The sequence below is a fragment of the Anser cygnoides genome, chromosome 27 (genome assembly GCF_040182565.1).
Source record: "Anser cygnoides isolate HZ-2024a breed goose chromosome 27, Taihu_goose_T2T_genome, whole genome shotgun sequence".
Lineage (NCBI taxonomy): Eukaryota > Metazoa > Chordata > Aves > Anseriformes > Anatidae > Anser > Anser cygnoides.
Window position 1 is genome coordinate 1,465,169 of NC_089899.1, and position 19,766 is coordinate 1,484,934.

Consider the following 19,766-nt stretch of genomic DNA (forward strand, 5'->3'; position numbering starts at 1 on the left):
GTAGTTTGGGCGCGCGCCGCCATAGAGGGGTGCTGAGGCGGGGGAGGAAGGAGCGCGGCGCGGCCCTCCCGCCTCGGCGGAGCGGTTCGGCCCTCCGCACGGCCCCGGGGATCCGGGAGGGAGGCGGAAACCTCGCCGGACTACACCTCCCAGCAGCCTTGGCGGCGGCGGCGGCGCTCCGCTCCCGGCCGCGGTGCATGGTGGGCCGGGAGCTCCAAAATGGACAACCCCCGCGAGGCGCCGGGTAGGGCCCGGGCCGCTCCTGGGGGCTCCCCCCGGCCTCGGGGGGCCGCGCCCCGCTGTGCCCCTGAGGGATCCGCGCCCCGGAGCGCCTCAGGCCCGGGGTCTGCCCTCAGGCCCCCTCCCGGCCCCCTCCCGGCCCCCTCCCGGGAGCTAATTGCGCCGCGCCCAGCGCTAATTGCCCCCCTTCTTCTCCTTTTCCCCCCTCTCCAGGGAAGGCCAGCCGCTGGTTCGGCGTCTCGCAGTCCAAATCGGCCAAGACGACCGCGAACATCCTGCAGCAGGAGGAGCTGATAGCGCAGAAGAAGAGGGAGATCGAGGCCCGCCTGGAGCAGCAGGAGAGGCAGAACTCCCTGCGCATCCGGCAGCTGCCCCTCTTCGGAGAGTGCGTGAGGGGAGCGGTGCGGCTGGGGGGCGGCAGAAGGCGGGTGCCAGATAAAACGGGAGGGCAGTTCTGCAAAGATCGTGTGCTGGGAGGCAAGCACTGACGAGGATGAAGCTGATAATCGAAGGGTTAAACGTTGGGATTGGCCTCACCGGGTTCCTTCGGTTTAACTGATCTCCCCAGGTTTTTCAGGTGCTGATGTTAACAGACAAGCCCTGACAACAAACATTTTTAACCTAGTGCTATTATGTTTTCCCTCTGCTTCTGAATTGCTACTTTGTTTGCAATTGTAACTCCCTAAGAGTTAGCACAATCCATGGTTAAACGCCTACCTAGAGTTCCTGAAAGCACAACAGCAGAACCCTGCAAGTAGAAATCTTGTTTCAATGTGGTAACAAGGGAGTCTGGTGGGAACCAGAGGTAAATGCCCCGAGCAGCAAGCTGAACACTTCTGGTGCTTTTGAAAAGCTAGGTGTGGTCTCAAAATAAGAGAGATTAGGGATCGCTGGCACTTATCTTATTTTCTGTCTGAAATAAATGCGTATAAGCGGACTGGGGTGTACCATCACCTGCTTTTCTTTTTCTATTTAGAGATGACGGTGCTGACAACGAAGCCTCTGTTTCCAACAAGTTTGTTAATGATGGCAGTTTCCTCCAGCAGTTTCTCAAGCTGCAGAAGGAAAAGTCGAGTGCTGGTAGGTCGACTTCTGAGCAACAGGCCTTCCTTCTCGTGATGATCCCAGCTTTGTGTGAGCTGCCTTCGTGTATGTTTCCTTTAGAAATCCTGCTATGAGCTGTTACCAGTATGAGTAAGTTCTAAAGCAACAATGACCCCTTTAAATTTGGATCGAAGTCTTTCTTTGGGATGTGATAGGGATGTCTGTATTTCTTTCAACCTATAGGTGCTGTAAAGATGAGCATCTTCTAGCTTGAATCTTACTTTGTAGAAATCATCGTAGCTTTCACTTAGTTATGCGGCTTTTCCCAGTCAATGTCTTTAACTTACTCTGAAAATAACAGCCTGTTGCAGCTGTGTCACTGCTTGACTTGTTATTTGTAACCTGCTGAGATGAAAACAGTAAGAATGCCCAGGAATTATTTTCCCCCTCATTCTTTTCTAAGAACCTCCCCAAAGTTCTACTAATAACTCGTCAAACGCTTCTGCACCAAACGTTGGGAAGAAACCTATGCTGTTTGGGAAGCGCCCCGGTCAGGTCCTGAGCAGCATGCTGCAGCAAGCGAAGAACTACTCCCATTCCAAACAGACCCCAGTCGTTAACCGCCTCAGTGTGTTTCAGTCGCCAGATGAAGATGAGGAGGAAGATTATGAGCAGTGGTTGGAAATTAAAGGTAAATAACACCTTGTATTACGTTGTTCGTTTTGGGGTTCAGGTTCACTTCCCCTAGTGATACCAGTTGAGTTTTAGAAGGTTTTTTATCCTCGTTTTTTATCCAGCCTGAGCTTGGTGTGGGAGACAGGCCGCTCACCATAGTTAGGCTGGGTCTGGTTTGTGCCTGGGGAGATCATTTTCTCTGAGTTACCAAGTCAAACAGCGTGTAACCTTCTGTGAAAATAAGGTGAGAGAATATATTCTACTCTTAATGGAGCTCGATAATTATTACAGAGCTCGATAAGAATTCTGCTTTTTATACAGTTGAATTCATCAATGGCTAGTGCTGAGTTACCTTGAAAAAGATGTAAGTGTAATGTTTGTGTTTAATATGAAATTTTAGTTTTTTTAATGGTATGAGATGAAAAGTCCTGAGTTTAGGAGTGGTTGTGTAAGGGGAAAAATGCATGTATAAGTGAATAAAACTAAGTGTACTAAATACTAACACATATACTAAATGAAAGGCACAAAAGTACAATCGGTTAAAATCAAAGTTCCTGCCTCTTCCCAAAGTCTCACTAGAAAATCTCACCTCAAAAGTCTCGAATCTTAAGCAGGATATAAAATCAATGCTGAATATTACAGCACTTAAATAACCGTGTGTCTGTGAATAACCTAGGCTAGGAAGCCAGAAGGCAGATTTGGTTAATAATCTGAATTTCACACGGACTTATTAATCAAGTATAAAATTAGATTGGAGCTGCTAAATAAGTCACACTGAGCTTTGTGTCACGATTCATTTCATTACATGTTTACATGTAAGGTCTAGCTATTGCTGGTGGGATTTATAAAAGCGTAATCTTAGCGAGTCTGAACCCAAGCATAAAATGCACTGCGGGAACGTGATAAATAGCTGCTGGCTGCAGAGGGTGAAGGCAGAACACGGACCCTGGGTTCCAAGTAGTCTAGAGCAGTGCAGAAACCTCTGCTCCTATGTGCTCTGTGTTCAGTGGCCTACCCAAAACGTTGTTGTCTAGACGAATGTCTGTGTTTAGTTTCCATCAAATGTGTCCTACATCAGCTCTGTAATAACTGTCAGTGCTGGTGGGTTCCTTTCTTGGCGCAGAAGCCAAAATACAGTTTCTTGGAGACTGAGCTCTCATCTCCGATGGGATTCCCTCCAAGTGAGGGTTGGGACATGGGCATGTGCCAGTAGGAAGAACTATATGCTCCAGCTACACAAGCTGTCCCTGCTGTCTTGGTACAGAACGATGTCTTGGGAACTGGAATTTGTAATCTTCAGTAATGTGGTTGGGGTTTTGTATTTAAAAAACCCCATTCCTTCCCACCGTGTGTTTTGTGTGGAGTAGAATTGTCAGAAGCAAATTACGTTGCGACTGAAGTTGCGCCCTAAACTGCGGTGAGCCAATTTTTAGGCTTTTCCTTGTAGGAAGGATTTAGTCAGAATATTAGCTTCCTAGCAGGGGAGGGCAGAGGCTGACTGTAACCTAAAGATTGTGATTTGTACAGCTGTGTAAGACCGGATCCCCCATTTCATCCTTTTTCTTCCCGTTCCCGTTCTACTTTTGTCTGTCGCCGTGGTTCTTAGAAGTAATGTACCTGTTGCCTGTTTGGTGTGTGAGTTGAACCCCAGTACTGACAGCCTGCTTAAAGTTTTGCCCCCAGAGGATGCGGAGACCCGCCAAGTGGTGGAAAAGCTGGCTAGGTTCGTGGCTGAAGGGGGACCAGAGTTAGAGAAGGTCGCTATGGAAGACTACAAGGATAACCCAGCTTTTTCGTAAGTGTGGTGCTAATCTGTCTGCCAAAGCAGAACGCTCCCTCTTTGTAGGAGGAAGAACATCAGCCTCGTACACGTAGCTCTCATGAGCGCTTCTGGTTTAATTATCGTTAGGTGGATCTGAGCGCTGTTGCAAGTAATTGCTTCTGGTTTATAGATGGGGGAAACTGAGGCAGCAAGCGATGCTGTGGTGGTGCTGCAGACACAGATCAGACGGTTAGGATATAGCCACGGAGATCTGGCTGCATGCACAGCACCTAGCCTGTGGGGACACCGGTCTGGTTCTTGGGACTGATCCTGTCTCCTCTGCCACTGATACGCTGTGTGGCTGAGGACAGAGGGTCCCCTCTTACATGAAAAGGAGAGACTTACTTATTTTTCTTTGTGAAGTAACACAAAACATTTGGGTACAAGTCTTTAGGTTAGAGCTATGTATATTTATATGTGCTAAAGACTTTGTAACCCACAGTTTAAGCGCATTCTGAGTAATTTATTTTGTTCTCTCTAGTTCTGAGGTGTTTGCATCCCTAGGGTATCAGTGTTGTTTTTTTTACAGTCATTGCTGATGCATGTTTTTTTGCTGTTTTTCCTTCATCTCCACCTTAGGTTTTTACATGATAAGAACAGCAGAGAATTCCTTTACTACAGAAAGAAAGTGGCAGAGATAAGAAAAGAGAATCAAAGTTCTCAGGCATCCTCTTCTCAGAAAGGTAATTAAGACTGTGATCCGGAGAATACTCTATGAATTACAGAAGTTATGTTTGTTTTCTTCGCTCTCTCTGTAATTGCATGTAAGCTCTGTCCTGGAAACAGTGAGAATGGATATTTGGCTGGCTGCCTGCCTGTAAATAAAATTTCAAAATCAAAGGAGATGGTGACCTATGGCATCAAACTCTGTTGCCAAGATGTTTTTTTTTCCCCACGCCCACAGCATTCTATACCACGTTCTGTGTGAAAGGCTCTTGAAAGAGATTTGCATTGTATTTCTCCAAAATACTTAAAGTGAGCTAAAATGATTCACCATTATGTGTGATCTGGAAAGTCTTTCAGTCCTAAAAATGCACCAAGGAAAACTGCTTATTCTTGTATGTTGTTTGACTTGTTATCAATGAAAAGGTTTCTTTGAACGTAATCCTCGCTTCTGCTGCCATTTCCCTATCTGAAGCTTTTATGTTCTGCTTGAGACACAAACCCTTAAATAAGGGACTGTGATTCCAGGTGGGAAAACAGCAGCTGTGGGTGATCTGCCAGCAGGCAGGTGTTGCGGGCAGTGGAACCAGGTTAACTCTGTTAGGAGACAAAAACTGTTGTGGGTGAAGCGTGGTCTGCGGGCTGGGCATTTATTGCTTCCAGTCCAGCCTCTGTTTTGGGCTTGCCATGTGGCCCTGGCAAATCACTCGGCCTCTCTGTGTCAGCTTCCTTTCCTGTGGAAGGCAGCATTGATGCAATTTAGCTGTCATGCTGATGAGTTAACGGCTCAAACAAATCTTGGCGTAATAGACTGTAGGCTGAAGGAGCTTGTTACCAATATCAACTGGCTGATACAACAGTTTAGAAGCTAAGCAGTATTATCCATACTTTACAGGTGTGGAATATTGAAGCAAGGAAAAGTTATGACTTATCCGTGGCTTATAATCATGTCTTCTGCCTCCTGGTCCTGTGCCAGCACACTGGAGTACTGGCACTGGTACTGTGCAGGTAGCAAATGTCATATAAGGCTGTCAAGGCTAAATAACATATTTGCCTGGCTCCTTATAAACATCAAATATGCTTGAAATATTAACGGCCTGAGCCTTCTCTGTGCCTTTGGGCTAAGGCTGCAGTGGTCACCTCTTCCAGGTGAGGATTGGGACTGTTTCACGGAGTTTCCTCTGTCCTACAGCCCTCCCCTAAAATGGCCAGCAGATGTGTAGTGACAGTCGGTGCAAATGGGATTACTTTTGTTATTAGTTTGCCACTTTTTCTTCCCATTTGCTCCTGTGGACTTCAGTGGCAAAGCCTTTAATGAGAAATAATTGCTAGTACTGAGATTTAATACTATGGAAAAGTACGTGACGTGAGGAAGAAACAAACTTCCTCTGCAGTAGAGAGAAAAGAGTGTCCATCTTTGGAGACAAAAGCTGGTTTGTCTGTTAATCTGCTCTCATCTAGCTCCTGGCACAGAGGACGGTGATGTGTGAATGGGCACTCCTCTGGTTACAGATTTATTGTACAACCGTAATGCACTATCATGTTCTTGTGATATAAACTCTGTTTATGTTTAATATTTCTAAAAATTAAACTCGACCTTTTGCCCTTATTCTGCTCTTGGGGTTCTTAGAACAGATAGGCTTTGACTGTTGCTTGTGTGAGTTGGGCCCAGTACTGACAGCCTGCTTAAAGTTTCACCCCCAGAGGACGAAGAGACAAAGAACTGTGCTGAGAAACTGGCCAGGTTCATAGCGGACGGGGGTCCCGAGGTGGAAGCTATTGCCTTGCAGAACAACCGCGAGAACCATGCTTTCAGGTAAAGGAAGAAGCTTGCTGCTGAGTGTGGTGTGTAGGCTTGGATGTTGGTTTTTTATTGTTTTCCAAAGGGGAAATGATAGACAAGCTTGGAAGTCTGAAGTTACAAGGACAACGCAGTTTGATACTTTTGCAGTCTGAAGTTTCACAATTTAAAGCAAGGCACAGAGAGAGAGGAATCAGTTTGTTTTCTCCACAGTTAATTTACGGCTTGCTCCCCTCCCAGTCTGCTTGCTGTTGCAACGTACTGGTATAATTCTAACCTTTAAACCGTTCCCTAGAAGTGGGTTCTGTTGTGTTCCCCCATCCACCACTCCTACTGCTGTTGCCCAATTAATCTCCTGGGTTGCTCTTTACGCAGCATCCTCACCAACGCGCAGGTAGTAGTCCTTCACCATTAGGTCCCCCTTCGGAATATCGTTTTTACCACATCAGATGTGAATCGCTCCCTTCAGCGCTTACTGGCAGCTGTTTAATGGCTCCCTTTGGTGTCATCCTTGTTTCATTTTTCTGCTCTTACAAACAATTTGGTGTGTTCTCTGGGAGGGAAGTGGGGCTCAGGAAGCCTTATTTTGTTGCTGATATTTTGGCATTTTATTGGCTGCCTTCTGGCCCCCTTGGGTAGTCCCCTTGTGTTGTGAATTACCTCCGACAGATGTGCTAATATTTGAGCTGCATCATTATTTACTTTAAAACACCACCACGATCCCACCTGAGCACGGTCAAGTTAAACACTACCTCCTCTGCTAAGGTCTCATCAGATTTGCCATGCAGAGCGCCCTGTCTTGCCCTCTGCTTGGTCCTGAATCAGTCCCTAATGCTGTTATTCAAATGGAGGGATGCAAGATCAAATTCAGTGCATTTTAAAATGTCAGAGTTCTGCTTGTGTTTGCCTGTAGCTGTTGTGCAGCGATAAATGGAGAGACCTGTTGTCTCCTACGTCTTCTTGTAGGAGCAGGCACTGTCCTGAGGAGAGGATGTATCAAGTATTAAACTGGTCCTCTCCAAAAAGAAGATTGCAGAGGTGTTAGGAATAGACAAAGTTTCCGCGTGAAGTGTTTGAAGGGAGCCCAAAAATATATATTTGTAATAAACATGAGTGTATTGAATTTTTTATTTATTTTTTTTTTACATTGCTGCTAGACTGAAGATTGTTCATGTTCTTCCCACAGAGACTAAGGAGCTTTATTTTACCCAAAAGGTCAGAGATGCCTATTTCTGGAAGGGGTAGCAACTAAAGCAGTGTTTTTTTTTTTTCTGGGTATGAGGGAACAGAAGGAGCAGTCATGGTATAATTAAGCAGGCTGTTAATGTCTACACCTCTAGCCTGAATAGAGGGCTGGGAGCAGTTTCTTCAGGCAGTGGTTTGGCATTCTTCTTGGCAAGACATGAATGTTTGTTTTCTTCTGTGAACTGAAATCCAACATGTTGTGGTGCCCTTGCAGTTTTTCCAGACGTGTATTGGAAGGCCAGTGTGTTCTGGGGGAGGACCTCGCATTTCCACAAGCATACCGAGATCCTTTTCAGTACCATGTGTTTATTTGGCACCATAAATAGCTGTGGTTTGCTCACGAATGGGAAGTACGCTTCTGGATCCCAAAGGCTTGCAGTCTACCTTGTAAAGCACGTGGGACCCTGCAGTACGTGCACGCACACACAGGATGGTGCTGGAGAGCAAGGAAGGGTGCGGGAGGGCTAGCTGTGCAAGAACATTGCAGGAAAGAGAAGCCCTGACCTAACTGTGCCACATCCAACCCCTGGATATGACCGTTACATCCAAATGTCCTTTTTTTTTCTTCCCCCCGTAGGTTTTTATATGAGCCAAACAGCAAAGGCTACAAGTATTACCGTCAGAAACTGGAGGAGTTCCGTAAGGCCAAAACCAGCACTGCGAGTGCCCCCGTGCCTGCAGAGTCCAGCCTGAAAAGGAAGAGCAGTCCTGAGGCATCGCCGTCACCCCTCTCTTTATCATCCTTGCCTTTGCCTGTGCCCTCCCCTTTGCCTTTACCTCTGCCCTTACCCTTGCCCGTGCCCTCCCCTCTGCCCCTGCCAGTGCCCTTGCCGGTGCCGTCCCCGTTGCCCTTGCCAGTGCCCCCACCGCTGCCCGTGCCCTTGCCCATGCCTTCGCCGTTGCCCTCACCTTCACCATCCTCCTCCTCAACTCTGCCTAACGAGACGGCTACAACCACTGCTGCACCGACAGCTACGGCCGCCGCTACGGGCACCACGAAAAAGAAGCGGAAGAGCAGGTGGGGGCCGGAGGAGGACAAGGTTGAGTTGCCCCTCCCGCAGCTGATCCAGCAGCTGGATTCTCCCTCCCCTCTTTCAGGTTAGTGGCTCTGTATCTTGGGTTAATTAACTGTTTTTCCTGGGGGGTGCGTTCTGCCTTAGCCCAGCTGGCTTTGTAAACAGAAAATCCAGCGAGTCTATCTCTTGTTGTAATCTCCTTGGTCGCCAGCCCCCTATCTTTCAGCTGGGTCCAGCAGCTAACTCTCCCTGCGTGGAAACCCAGATAAACCACTTTATCTCTCTGACACCAGGGATTGGATCTTATCGTTCTTCAGCTATCTGTAAAACCCTGCTGTGCTATAGCTCATTAGAGCCTCAGCCTCTACACTATTTAGGGCTATTTCACTTCAGGAAGAGTGTCTGTCAGAAAACAAATATCAAAGCTGAACTGTGCTTATTCCCCATGGTAGGATAAAACCCCTGGGCAGCACTTCCATCTCGCTCTAACTGATCAGAAGGCTAAATGGGAATAGCTGCTCCCTGAGTGCTGGCAGACACGAGTCTTACTCCCCGTTCCAATTTATACCCATTTCAGTTCATTTGATTACAGGCAGGGTTCACAGTCCTCTTCCAGTGGTGAGGCTGATGCCCCTGTTGCTTCACCTGCCAAGTGCACCCAGGGGGTGCAGCCCTGTTCAAGTGCTGGAAGATAATTCTTCCAGTCTAGGCACTTGCAGCGAGCTCTCAGAGGTTGAACTCTTGTGGCCCATCTGTGCATGTGCGGGTAGGTAATTAGGCAGACAGAGATGCATACAAAACTTGAGTCATCCAAGGACAACAGGTGAGTGCAGACATTTAAGACGGTGCCTTTGAATCCTTTGCCCAATTAGCGTGGTATGGGGAAAGGATGTGAGAAGGAGAAAGAAAAGATGCGAGATAAGGCAGTCGGTGTTGGCAAACTGAGTGAATTAATAGCGCAGCATTAGAGTCGCAGGAGAAATAATAAGTACCTGTCTAAATAAGGACCTTTTTCAAAGAGCAATCACAGAACGGATGAAGTGGGGCAAGTAATAGAAAACAAGGTATAATTTCCAGAGCTGCAGGGTGAGACCACACGCAGTTTTCAACACGTGGCCAGTCTGTAGAATTCACTGCTCCAGCAAGTCAGTGGGTCTTCTGCTTTGGCTGGGTTATAGGGGGCATAGTCTCTCAACCTTTTAATAGCTTTGATTATTAGGCTTGGATAAGGTGTAGGGTTGGCTGTATATGCCACGGAGTCTGTAGGCTCTGCAGAGAGGTCAGGAAGGAAGCGCTCAATCTCCTCATCCAGCACTTCAAATGTAGATGAAGAGAAGTTCCTACATCATTTGGCTTTCTGATCATAGCCCTATGCAGAATTCTTACCTATACGTCTTGTATGTACAGGACAAGATACTGACCTGGATAGCTCGTTCATTTGACCTTGAATTGCTGCTTGTAGTAATCCAGAAATCAGATATGAAAGTCTTATTTCGTACCTCTAGAGTAATTTCTTTTTTCTTGCAGACAGTAATGAAGCTTAGATGATGAAGCTGGGCAGGCGCTATCAAAACAAGCATCAGATTCCATCTTAATGCCTCCTGCTGCAGTGAGGGCCTGCAAGAGTATCCGTGTGCTCGTTCCAGCATGCTTCCTGCTGAAATCTCCCCTGGCTCTTTTAGTCTTCTCTTAATTAGACAGGGACATGCTAGCTGTGCTCGTGCTCACTTTCTACAGGGCTCTGTGTCAAGTAGGAGAAAAGGACGGCAAACAATTTGCCAGGCATAACAAATCAACCATTAATGCACTGTTAATGCTCTGTAGGGGGAAGGATTTTTCTTTATTGGTTCAGATGGGCTAATCCCTTTCTAGAATTAACATCTTCAACCTGAGAGGTGAAGAGAATTCCAAATTGCACCCCTAGTCCTCTGGAAGGTTAGTTGCACAATACGTTTTGGTACCTAAATATCTACATCTTAGTCCTTTATCCTTAGCAATTGTTCTGGATTTAGTGGAGGGCTGTTCTGATTCCTCTCGTATCCTCTTAGTAATAGATCAGTATCGTGGAGAGGAGAAAATGTAGTCCTTTTGGACAGAAACAAGGCTCTTCTTTTATTGATATCAAAACGCTTAACTGCATATATGCTGCAGGGGCTATAATGTCTAAAAAGCTGAACAGAGCACAGATATTGTGATTAGTGGATTCTGTGGACTAATGGGATACTATAGGCTGTCATTAGAATATTCTGAAACTTAATATTGGACTGATTTGCATCTGATTATTTTTAATTAAGATCTTTAAGCTGTAGGACAACAACTCAGGCACTTTTTTATTGGAATTTCTTCTGCTGTTCTTAAAGGACATTTGCTTCAGTTGTAACAGGCTCCTCTTTGGGCATGTGGGAAAGGGATAAACCTTCAGGTAGTCTTCTGCCAATGCTGCAGATAGACTGCACCATTAACCCTGTAGGCAAAGCTGATGTCATTCAAGGGAAAAATATACTTTTTCCAAACCTGCTGAACAGGAGGCTGAGAAGCAGCTTCGTATCTTCTGCGTATTGTTGCCTGGTGTAAGGAACTTATAAATCTCATTATCTATTTTTATGCAAATACATTGACATCTTATTTATAAACAGTTTTTCTTCTTTTATCTTCAAATGTAGACTCAAGGCAGAGCCTTGCTTTTTCCGTCAACTCTTCCTGTATTGTGATGCTCTGGGCCAAGACTACAAAAATATCCCCCAGAGCTAAATTTCTGCAGTGACTCTTTCAGCATCATCTCAGCACAAAGTCTGCAAGGTACCAGAGCAGTCAGACGAACCAGATGTAGTTTTAGCACAGGAAGCAGCAGTGGCATATGCTTTCTGGGGTGTAAAAGAAGATGCTACAGTCTCACCTCTCTCCTTTAAGGTGGTTATATATGCTGGCGAGCTACCAGCTTGTAGGGCCTCTAGAGCCATGCCTGGCTCTTAGCCTGAGTGTTTATGCAATTCAGAATGAAGCCAAAGAGCTGGTGACCTCTGTGAAGGGCAGAGTCTTCCTCGGTGCATTCAGAGAAAGCTTTCCCATGCCCTGAGACAGGAGGTGAATCTCTGACTAGGGCTGATGCTGAAGTGCCCCAGTCTCACATAACGTTTGGGGATGGATTCTTCTTTGTAGTGGGTTTTACATGGAATAGCGTAGTGTGTTCATCAAAACTGTCTCTAAATGTCGCTGCTCTCTGAGACCGAAATCAGGCTCTTTTTCAGTAGTAGATAGGTCTATTTTTCTATTTGCTCTTATTTCCTGGGAGCTGAAAGTGCTTATCCTAGCACCAAACCTGGTGCAACACCACTTATTGCTTCCTTGCTCTCAGAAAACCTCTTGCAGTGTTTTACATAACTCTTCCTGCAGAGTTGACTGCCGGTGCTGGTGCGAATGTGCAGAGGCTCTGGCTGTGCGAGGGAGGCTGGATGTGCTGTTTCATGTTCTCCTTGGGAGGCTGGAGTTAAGGAAGCCACTTCCCAATTGTGGCACGCTCGGCCAAAAGCATGCAGGAAAGGAGGGGGACGAGAGTGCTCAGATCAATTGCCCTGGGTGAGAATAAGAGGAAGGGAGAAGACGACCCCTGGGGCCTAATTAGCATGCTGTGTAGACATTTGGTGTCATGAACAATGATCCTATTATTATTGGGCTTCATAATTAATAGATAATGAATAATTAATGAAGCATCATTTAACTGTAGTCTGGACTTACATTCAAATTGAGGTTTTTGCAGTCATTAGGAGGAAATTCTTTTCCTGGTGTTGAAAAATGCAACGTGCTTTCAAGTGTGGTTGTGTCTCTTCTTTTAATCCCTTAAATATTTAACCGTTGGAATCTTAATTCTGAGGTGCGTTAGAGGGGAGCTGCCAGCTCTGCTAGATATATATGAACCACAATTGCAAGGCAATCTCCATTGTAAATCTCTTTTTTGCAGCCCCAGCAATGTTTATATTACTCTTTTTCATGGTGCAGCAATTACAGATAGGCTTCCTTTCTGTTCCCTCCCCTCTCTTTCCTTTAGCTTGTGCTTTGAACTTGGTGTCGTGTGGTCATTTTAAATCAGCGGGTTTCCTGCCCAGATAATCATAATATCTTATTTCAGGGTTTACCTGATACAGCAGCAAAAGTCACTCCGAAGGAGGAGCTTCCAAATGGGATGCTGCAGGAAAAGGAGGATACATCAGTGGGATTGTCGAGCAGAGACTTAAAATGTCCCCTCTTTGAAACCAGTGGCGACATCCCTAGCAATACTCTTCTTGAGCCTGTAGATTAGAAACTAAAATCTCCTTGGGGAATGGTAACTTCCAAAGCAGCATAATGCTCATGTCTTTATTCTAATGTGGTCATTTTGCTTTTCATTTTGAATGAAGTTGCTGTTTACATAGTAATCAGCAGACACTTACGTGCGCAGATTGAACAATATGGTGACAGGCTCAGATCTCCTCGTGCCTCAATTCTGAATAATTAAGTATCGCTCTTTGCCGTGGCTTGGGTTCATGAGGAAGCCTTAGGAGGAGAATTAAGATGAAAGGAGCAATAATTTTTAAAGCGTGTCATAGCAGATTGCCATGCAGCGTGACCTCTGGGGATGTGAGACGTGGGTTGCCAGCCTGCTGGTGTGAGCCCTGGGCTGTGGTAAGGGATTGCTCCGAGCTGGCTGGCGAGGGCAGTGCGAGCCAGGGGCTTTCCTACCTCTTTTAAGTCCCTCCAGGTGGTTGTTCTACAGCGAAGTGTCTGAATGCAGGAACCATGAAATGGGTCTGGAACTTCACGAGGGGGTCTCGAGGAATGGTTTCACTGGCCTCAGCGGCTGTCTCAGATCTTTGAAAGTCTTTTTTACGTGTGCTTATTTCAGTTCAGGACCTCAAGGGTCTTGGTTATGAAAAAGGGAAACCGGTTGGCTTGGTGGGTGTGACAGAGCTCTCCGAGGCCCAGAAGAAACAGCTGAAGGAGCAGCAGGAGGTAATGCCCTGAAGATACTTCCAAAATCGTTCGTGTACCTGCATATTGTGCTGCAGCGTGGCAGAGTTAGATGGGAAGATGGAGGTGGAGATAGCAAGGAAAGTTTTCCAGTGGCCCACAAATAAATCTCTAGGATTTGTGCTGAACGTCTAAGAGTCATGTGATGCTGCAGTCAGCAGAAATATCTTAGAGGACTTTGGGGAATACGAATTAAGCCAGCCAATTGCTGTGCTACCAAACTAAAACCCAAAATCTATAAGGTCTGGTGTGTCACGTCTGCAGCTGGTTATGTATTGCTTTAGCACTGGGGAGAAGGTGAGGGGATATGTGCAGGCTGGGGCAGAGTGGGAGCAGAATTGGCTTTTGCTGGAACATGAGGGGGGTGTTCAAACTGGGGGGGTGATACGATGGCAGCTTTAATATCCAGGTGCCTCTCGGAGGACCCAGCACGTAGTGCTCCTGTTTGATCTGAGAAGCGAGCGGATCAGATCAAGCAGCAGCGCTGCCCGTTGGGACCTGTAGTTGTCATAACCTGTGTTCTGAATGGCAGCTGAGGCAGGCATGGGCTCTACCCCCGAATTGTGTGCCTCTGTGGCAGGCTTTGCTGCCTATAAACCGGTTTGTCTCTGTTTCTCTTCCCCTAGATGCAGCAGATGTACGACATGATCATGAAGCACAAGCAAGCCATGCAGGAAATGCAGATGATGTGGGAGAAGGCGATTCAGCAGCACCAGCATGGCTACGACAGCGACGAAGAGGTAGACAGCGAGCTGGGAACGTGGGAGCATCAGCTTCGACGCATGGAGATGGACAAGACGCGAGGTGTGTGGGGAGCTGCCAGGCAAACACCTTGCTTGCTCTGCAGTTGTACAGAGGCCTCCAGGGGGAGATGTCTGAGATCATGTTGTTAGCATGGGAGTTACAGGGGTCACTTTTTCACTGGTCCATGCCGTGGCTTCCCTCCCTGTTGAGTGGAGATAATAACAGTCTGTTCCTGTGAGGCTTTATGCTTCACAAACTCTCTGAAATTTCGAGTCAAAGAACGCCGCGTTACTGCTGTTTTCTCTTTGTTTCTCGGGCAGAGTGGGCTGAGCAGCTGACCCAGATGGGCAGAGGGAAGCATTTCATCGGAGACTTTCTTCCACCGGATGAGCTGGAGAAATTCATGGAGACGTTCAAGGCATTGAAGGTGAAATAGCAGAGATTTCACAGGGCAGTGGCAATGCTTCCTATCTGTCCTGCAGCAATAAGAGAGAACTCGAGCATGTTTAGCCCTTTGTCAGAGCAGTTAGCTACCTTGCTGCTTCGAGGTGCTTCACTGGGAGCCCTGTTATTTCTGTAGGAAACAAGGGGTTAGTTGTTTGCTCTTTGCAGAGAAACAGATGTGGTAGAGAACAGACTATTGGGACAGTATTTGGGAGGTAGCCGAAACTAGAGACAAACCTCTGCAACTACCCCCCATTTGTCTGCCGTTCCTGTTTAAGATAAGCTGACACCAAGTGGCTGACACCAAGCAAGGAAAATTTGAGTTTTTATCCGGACAATTGTACTAAAGCAAAAGCATAAAGCACACAAAAAGCTTATGTAAAGTACTTCATACCTGCCAATTCTTCCTAAACAGTAGAACTTCTTGATGCTAGTATCCGTGATACTGTTTTCTTGTAACCGGCATGGGTTCTGACGTTCCCTGGAGATCCTGGTTTTATATAAGAACCGTATCTGAAACTTGATCCAGTGAGCAACTTTAAATTCAAGGAGCTGAATGTGTCTCAGCTTAATCTCACAGTAGCATTCCCTGCTTCTTGCAGATTATGTTGTAGGGCATGCATGGCTGTGCAGTGCTTTATTATTTACCTGTTCTCTGTGGTGGTACAGAAACGGAGTCCCAAGAAATCATGCTAGTTATTAACTGTCAGAACCACCCTAGCATCCAGTAGCAGAAGCTGGTTTCTCCCTCTTTTGACCCACAAAGATAGGCATATACGTGCATATACAAAATAGCCAACTCTGCGTTTTGTCTCTCTGCAGGAAGGACGTGAACCAGATTATTCTGAATACAAAGAGTTCAAACTGACTGTGGAAAACATAGGTTATCAAATGCTAATGAAGATGGGCTGGAAGGAAGGCGAGGGACTTGGCTCAGATGGACAGGGGATTAAAAACCCAGTCAGCAAGTAAGAGTTCTTCTACTATTGATTTAGTCCTTTCCTCTTAGGCTGATAATTGATGCTCCTACCCTAGCCTACTGGAAGCAGCTGCAGTGAATGTGACTGCAATTCATCACTTGAACGGAATATGGAATCCTCACAGCAAAGGAGAAAAATCGTTTCTGATTTATTTGGGGTTCCCTCCCCACAAGGACTGGGTTTGTTACTGTGTCTCAGGCAGGAGGTCTGATCTGAGCCAGTGTTTTGTTTCAAATCTCAATTTGCATAGTGTGTTTTTCTTAGTTGCCTTCTCTTCAGTTTCCCCATCTATAAAATGAAGATAACACCCGTCTGTACCTCACCTCTCAGAGGGCATGTCTTTAAAGTCATAAATTTAAATATTAAAGAACATGCCTTTTGCATCTGAACACTCTTGATGCCTGCTAGCTAGTCCCTGGTGTACTGTGGATGGAAGGCGTTTACCAATATATGCTACTGATAGACCTGCGTTTGAAAAATAGCATAGTCCATAGCAGAGAGCTTTCTGTGTGATCATGCATCTCTCTTGATGTCACTTTTTTGCACAGAAGTTTACTGATTTGATCACATTTTATATATAAAAAAATCTTTGGGAGAGTTCCATCCAAAAATAGGTTAGAACGTCTTTTTAGATGGATCGTCTGTTGGTAGCATGTGCTGAACTTCAAAACCAGTGGCAGGAAATGCTCTGAATTATTTTTTAGCATTAGATCCTTTTATAAATAACAGTTGTTTGTTTACTGCACAACATAAAGTAACTCTACAAAGCGCTTCTGCTCCTCTTTTGCAAGAAGATCTCTCTGGCAGCATGCTTATTTGTTCAGAGAAGACCTGTGATAAAAGATCACTGTGATCAAAACAGCAAGGCTTTAAAACAACAGAAGGAAGGCAGCTCCTGACCATGGTTGAACAAGGGTGGTGATTTGCTTGGGCTCTACCATCTCTGATGTTCACAGGACTGACAAGAAGGTTCGAATGGAGATGGAAATGGGCTGTTTCCAATTTTGGACTGTTCTGGAGTGAAGGAATGGGAGGCAGGCACGTTGTTAACAGTTCTGTCTACCTCCAGTCACTGAGGTACAAAACCAGCGCCTTCAGTTGCCGAAGGTTAGCCTGCCAGTCAGGGCATCATTCAGTAGGGAGGCATCCAAAGCACAGACAGTATTTCTGTTCCAGCTCTAAAAGTTTAAGCAAATACATGTTGACACTACTGCTTCCATCTAACAACAGCAAGCATCATTGATCTGGAAGGGCAACGCAGAAACGTGGCAAATACAATAATCTGCTCAGTATTACCTGTCGGTCTCGATGCGGTGCTCTGTGCGATGATGCCCAGTGCTCCCTGACGCTTGTTCTCTGAGCTCCAACAGCAGGAGGCAGACGGTATTTTCGGTGAGTGGGAAGGTGATCACGTTTGATTACCTCGGAAGCTTTCTTCCCTTTTTCCAAACAGGGGGACTACTGCTGTGGATGGAGCTGGTTTTGGCATCGATCGTCCTGCAGAGCTAACCAAGGAGGATGATGAGTACGAGGCATTCCGTAAACGAATGATGCTTGCCTACCGGTTCCGACCAAATCCACTGGTAAGGTGTCCCAGACAAGCCAAAGTGACAAATCCTTTGAGGAATTGTGCATATCTTATAAGGGTGGGAGTGTTCCTAGTACGTAACCAAGTGAGCAAATGCTGTGAAAGTTTCTTTGATTCATTCTCATTTTGAATCAACTTGTCGTTAGCCAAACATACACAGATGCACAGTTTTCCTTATGTGTTTTTTTTAATACAAAAGTTGCTGGCTTTAGTTTTCTCTGGTACTACTAAGTATAGATGCTGCACACAAAGGAAGCAGATGGGTCGTCCACGAATCCGTGGCTTATTTTGAATAATTGTTTTCCTGATTGGAGAAGGCTTTCAGGTTTGCATTTGCCTTTACTTCAGCATGCCAGCACACCTAGAAAACTACGTTTGTAACTTTTGATGGGAAATCTGAGGTTTCGCTGTCAGAAATGTCACGTTTCAGTGGCTTTTTCAGATAATTAAGCTCAAATGCTCATTGTTCTGTGAAGACAGCAATTTTGATTAATTTTCTCTTGTTACTCCCTGCAGAACAATCCACGACGACCTTACTACTGAGAATGTTTTTGGGACAATGTATTTTCAAAACAATTGTAATTTTACTGTGAAACGTTATGAAACTACGTTATCATTCTCTTATTTGCTAATATCGTAAAACTTATTGAAGTCACAATACCATCTTTCACCCAGAAGAACAGCCTGCGAGCCCACTCACTGCACACTCGAGTGTCATGACAACCGTGTTGTAACAAGGCCTGGATGGGATTCAGGAAGGGTAATAAAGCAGGTGAGAAGGGAGATTTTTACACGGTGCCCTGCTGAGTGGAAGGGTAGCACCAAAGATACCAATAGGAATAGTTCAGGGACTCCATTTGTATATAGTTGAGTGCCATGTTACTTACAAGGAATGCATTTTTTGCCTAACGGCAGGTCCTCTGTTGTTCAGATAACGCAGCTTGTGCTGCTCTTTTTTTTTGTTTTTTTTTATTGCAAATATGACAACCAACCCAACTCTTGGGGCTATTGTTCAGTCTTTATTCCCTGACAAACTGGGTTCTGATGGTGTCGTGAAGCCTGAAGTACAGTCTGACCTCCAACTGACATTGCAAAACCAGTGCCTAGTTGTTTTACCTCTGTCCTGTGGAAGAAGAGGTGTGGATCAGTGCACGGAGCATTGACTGCAAGGGTTGAGGAGCGCAGGGGATGTTCATTCAACTTCAGAGGCGACAGCCTCTTGGTTTCTTGAACACTAAGTTCACCCACAGCTTCTTAGCAAAACGAGAGACTCGCTAACACTGTGCGTGGATGTGGGTGATGAAGAACCAAGCCTTCGAACGCAGCTTATCAAAGGCCATTTGCATTTTGTTGTCCTATGAAACTCCTCTACAAGTACAGATTTTCTTCATTCAATCTGTAAATAAAATAAAACTCACTTGTTCCTTAGTTTTAATCACTGAATTACTGGAAAGAGCAGTCTTGCCTTGGGTTTTCGGAGGCTAAGGACTATTCTAGATTTCTTTCCTTCCAAACATCCTAGAGGAAAAATTAAGTTTTGGGTTGGGGGAGGTGTTTGTTTTTCCTCAGTCCAACTACTTGGCATGTGGTTCTCTCTTCCTTAACTTTCCTTAACATCGTAGAGTCAAGGGCTTGGCTTTCAATAAAAACATTTGAAACCATACATTCGGTAGGGGTTCATTGTGGGGAAAATGGAAGTGTGAAACGGAAATGCATGGAGCTGGGCTGGCCGCTGGGGAGGCCCCACGTGCCCTCCTTACGCTTCGTGCATGGGGAGGTTGCACTCGGTGTGGCTAATCAGCATGGGCACCAAGCATGGAAGATTGGGAAACAAAGATAGGAAAGCTGGCAGCGCTTCTCAAATGATTAAGGTCACTGTGACAGCTGTGCTTTCCTGCTAAGTTAGGAAAACAATCCCTGTGGGTCCTCCCTGGAGTGGTGCTGCTCAGCTCTTGGTTCCTGGCTCACCTTGCCGGGGTTTGGCCGGAGTGAGCTGGGGCTGCTGAGCTGATTTTGCTTGGTTACCAGAGCCTGGAGGACCACAGCGCCAATTTCTCACTCTGCTGGGTTTTCTGTACAGGTAGGGGCGTGCAGGGAGGCTGTTGGAGAGTGGAGACTCTTTCTGAATTGCTTTTTATTCCAAGCATATGTGGCACCGCATTCTCTTAGTACCAACAATGACCTGGTCACAGCATGGTCTTAAAGGCAGGGTGAGTGCTCGTGGACGGGCTTTCTGCTGTTCCTGATTGAGTCTTTAGAGCTAATCTGATACTACGGAGATTGCTGTGTTCTTGCCTGGTGTCATGTTGGCAAAAGTTGTTTTATTCTTTTATTTCAACACAGCAGCCTTGGTTTTCTTGAGCCCCTTCTGTTTTGATAACGTGTGCAGACGGCGCTCATCAATACGTGCTTTTCTGTGCTCTGTTTTTCTTGTGTCATTGTAAATAATGCAATATTCCCCGTGCCCCTGAGAGCAGCAGGCAGGGGTCAGTTCTGCAGA

At 46.0% G+C, this 19,766-nt stretch overlaps 1 protein-coding gene across 1 annotated transcript; it reads left to right on the forward strand.

Annotated features, from left to right (window-relative positions):
- The first annotated feature begins 87 nt into the window (after positions 1-87).
- Positions 88-18,694, forward strand: SUGP1 (SURP and G-patch domain containing 1). The gene is made up of 14 exons (XM_048052417.2): positions 88-244; positions 454-625; positions 1,217-1,320; positions 1,748-1,975; positions 3,631-3,754; positions 4,361-4,464; positions 6,137-6,260; positions 8,068-8,588; positions 13,386-13,492; positions 14,137-14,314; positions 14,575-14,681; positions 15,521-15,666; positions 17,132-17,261; positions 17,783-18,694. The coding sequence occupies exons 1-14, from the start codon at positions 220-222 to the stop codon at positions 17,807-17,809; spliced, it is 2,097 nt and encodes a 698-aa protein (XP_047908374.1). The 5' UTR covers positions 88-219; the 3' UTR covers positions 17,810-18,694.
- The last annotated feature ends 1,072 nt before the right edge of the window (positions 18,695-19,766 follow it).

Bases quoted from the DNA above. Each gene is read 5' to 3' on its own strand.
- SUGP1 (XM_048052417.2), top strand. From the start codon at position 220: ATGGACAACCCCCGCGAGGCGCCGG. The intron at 4,465-6,136 runs GTAATTAAGACT...GCCTGCTTAAAG, and splicing joins GGCATCCTCTTCTCAGAAAG to TTTCACCCCCAGAGGACGAA. The intron at 6,261-8,067 runs GTAAAGGAAGAA...TTCCCCCCGTAG, and splicing joins CGCGAGAACCATGCTTTCAG to GTTTTTATATGAGCCAAACA.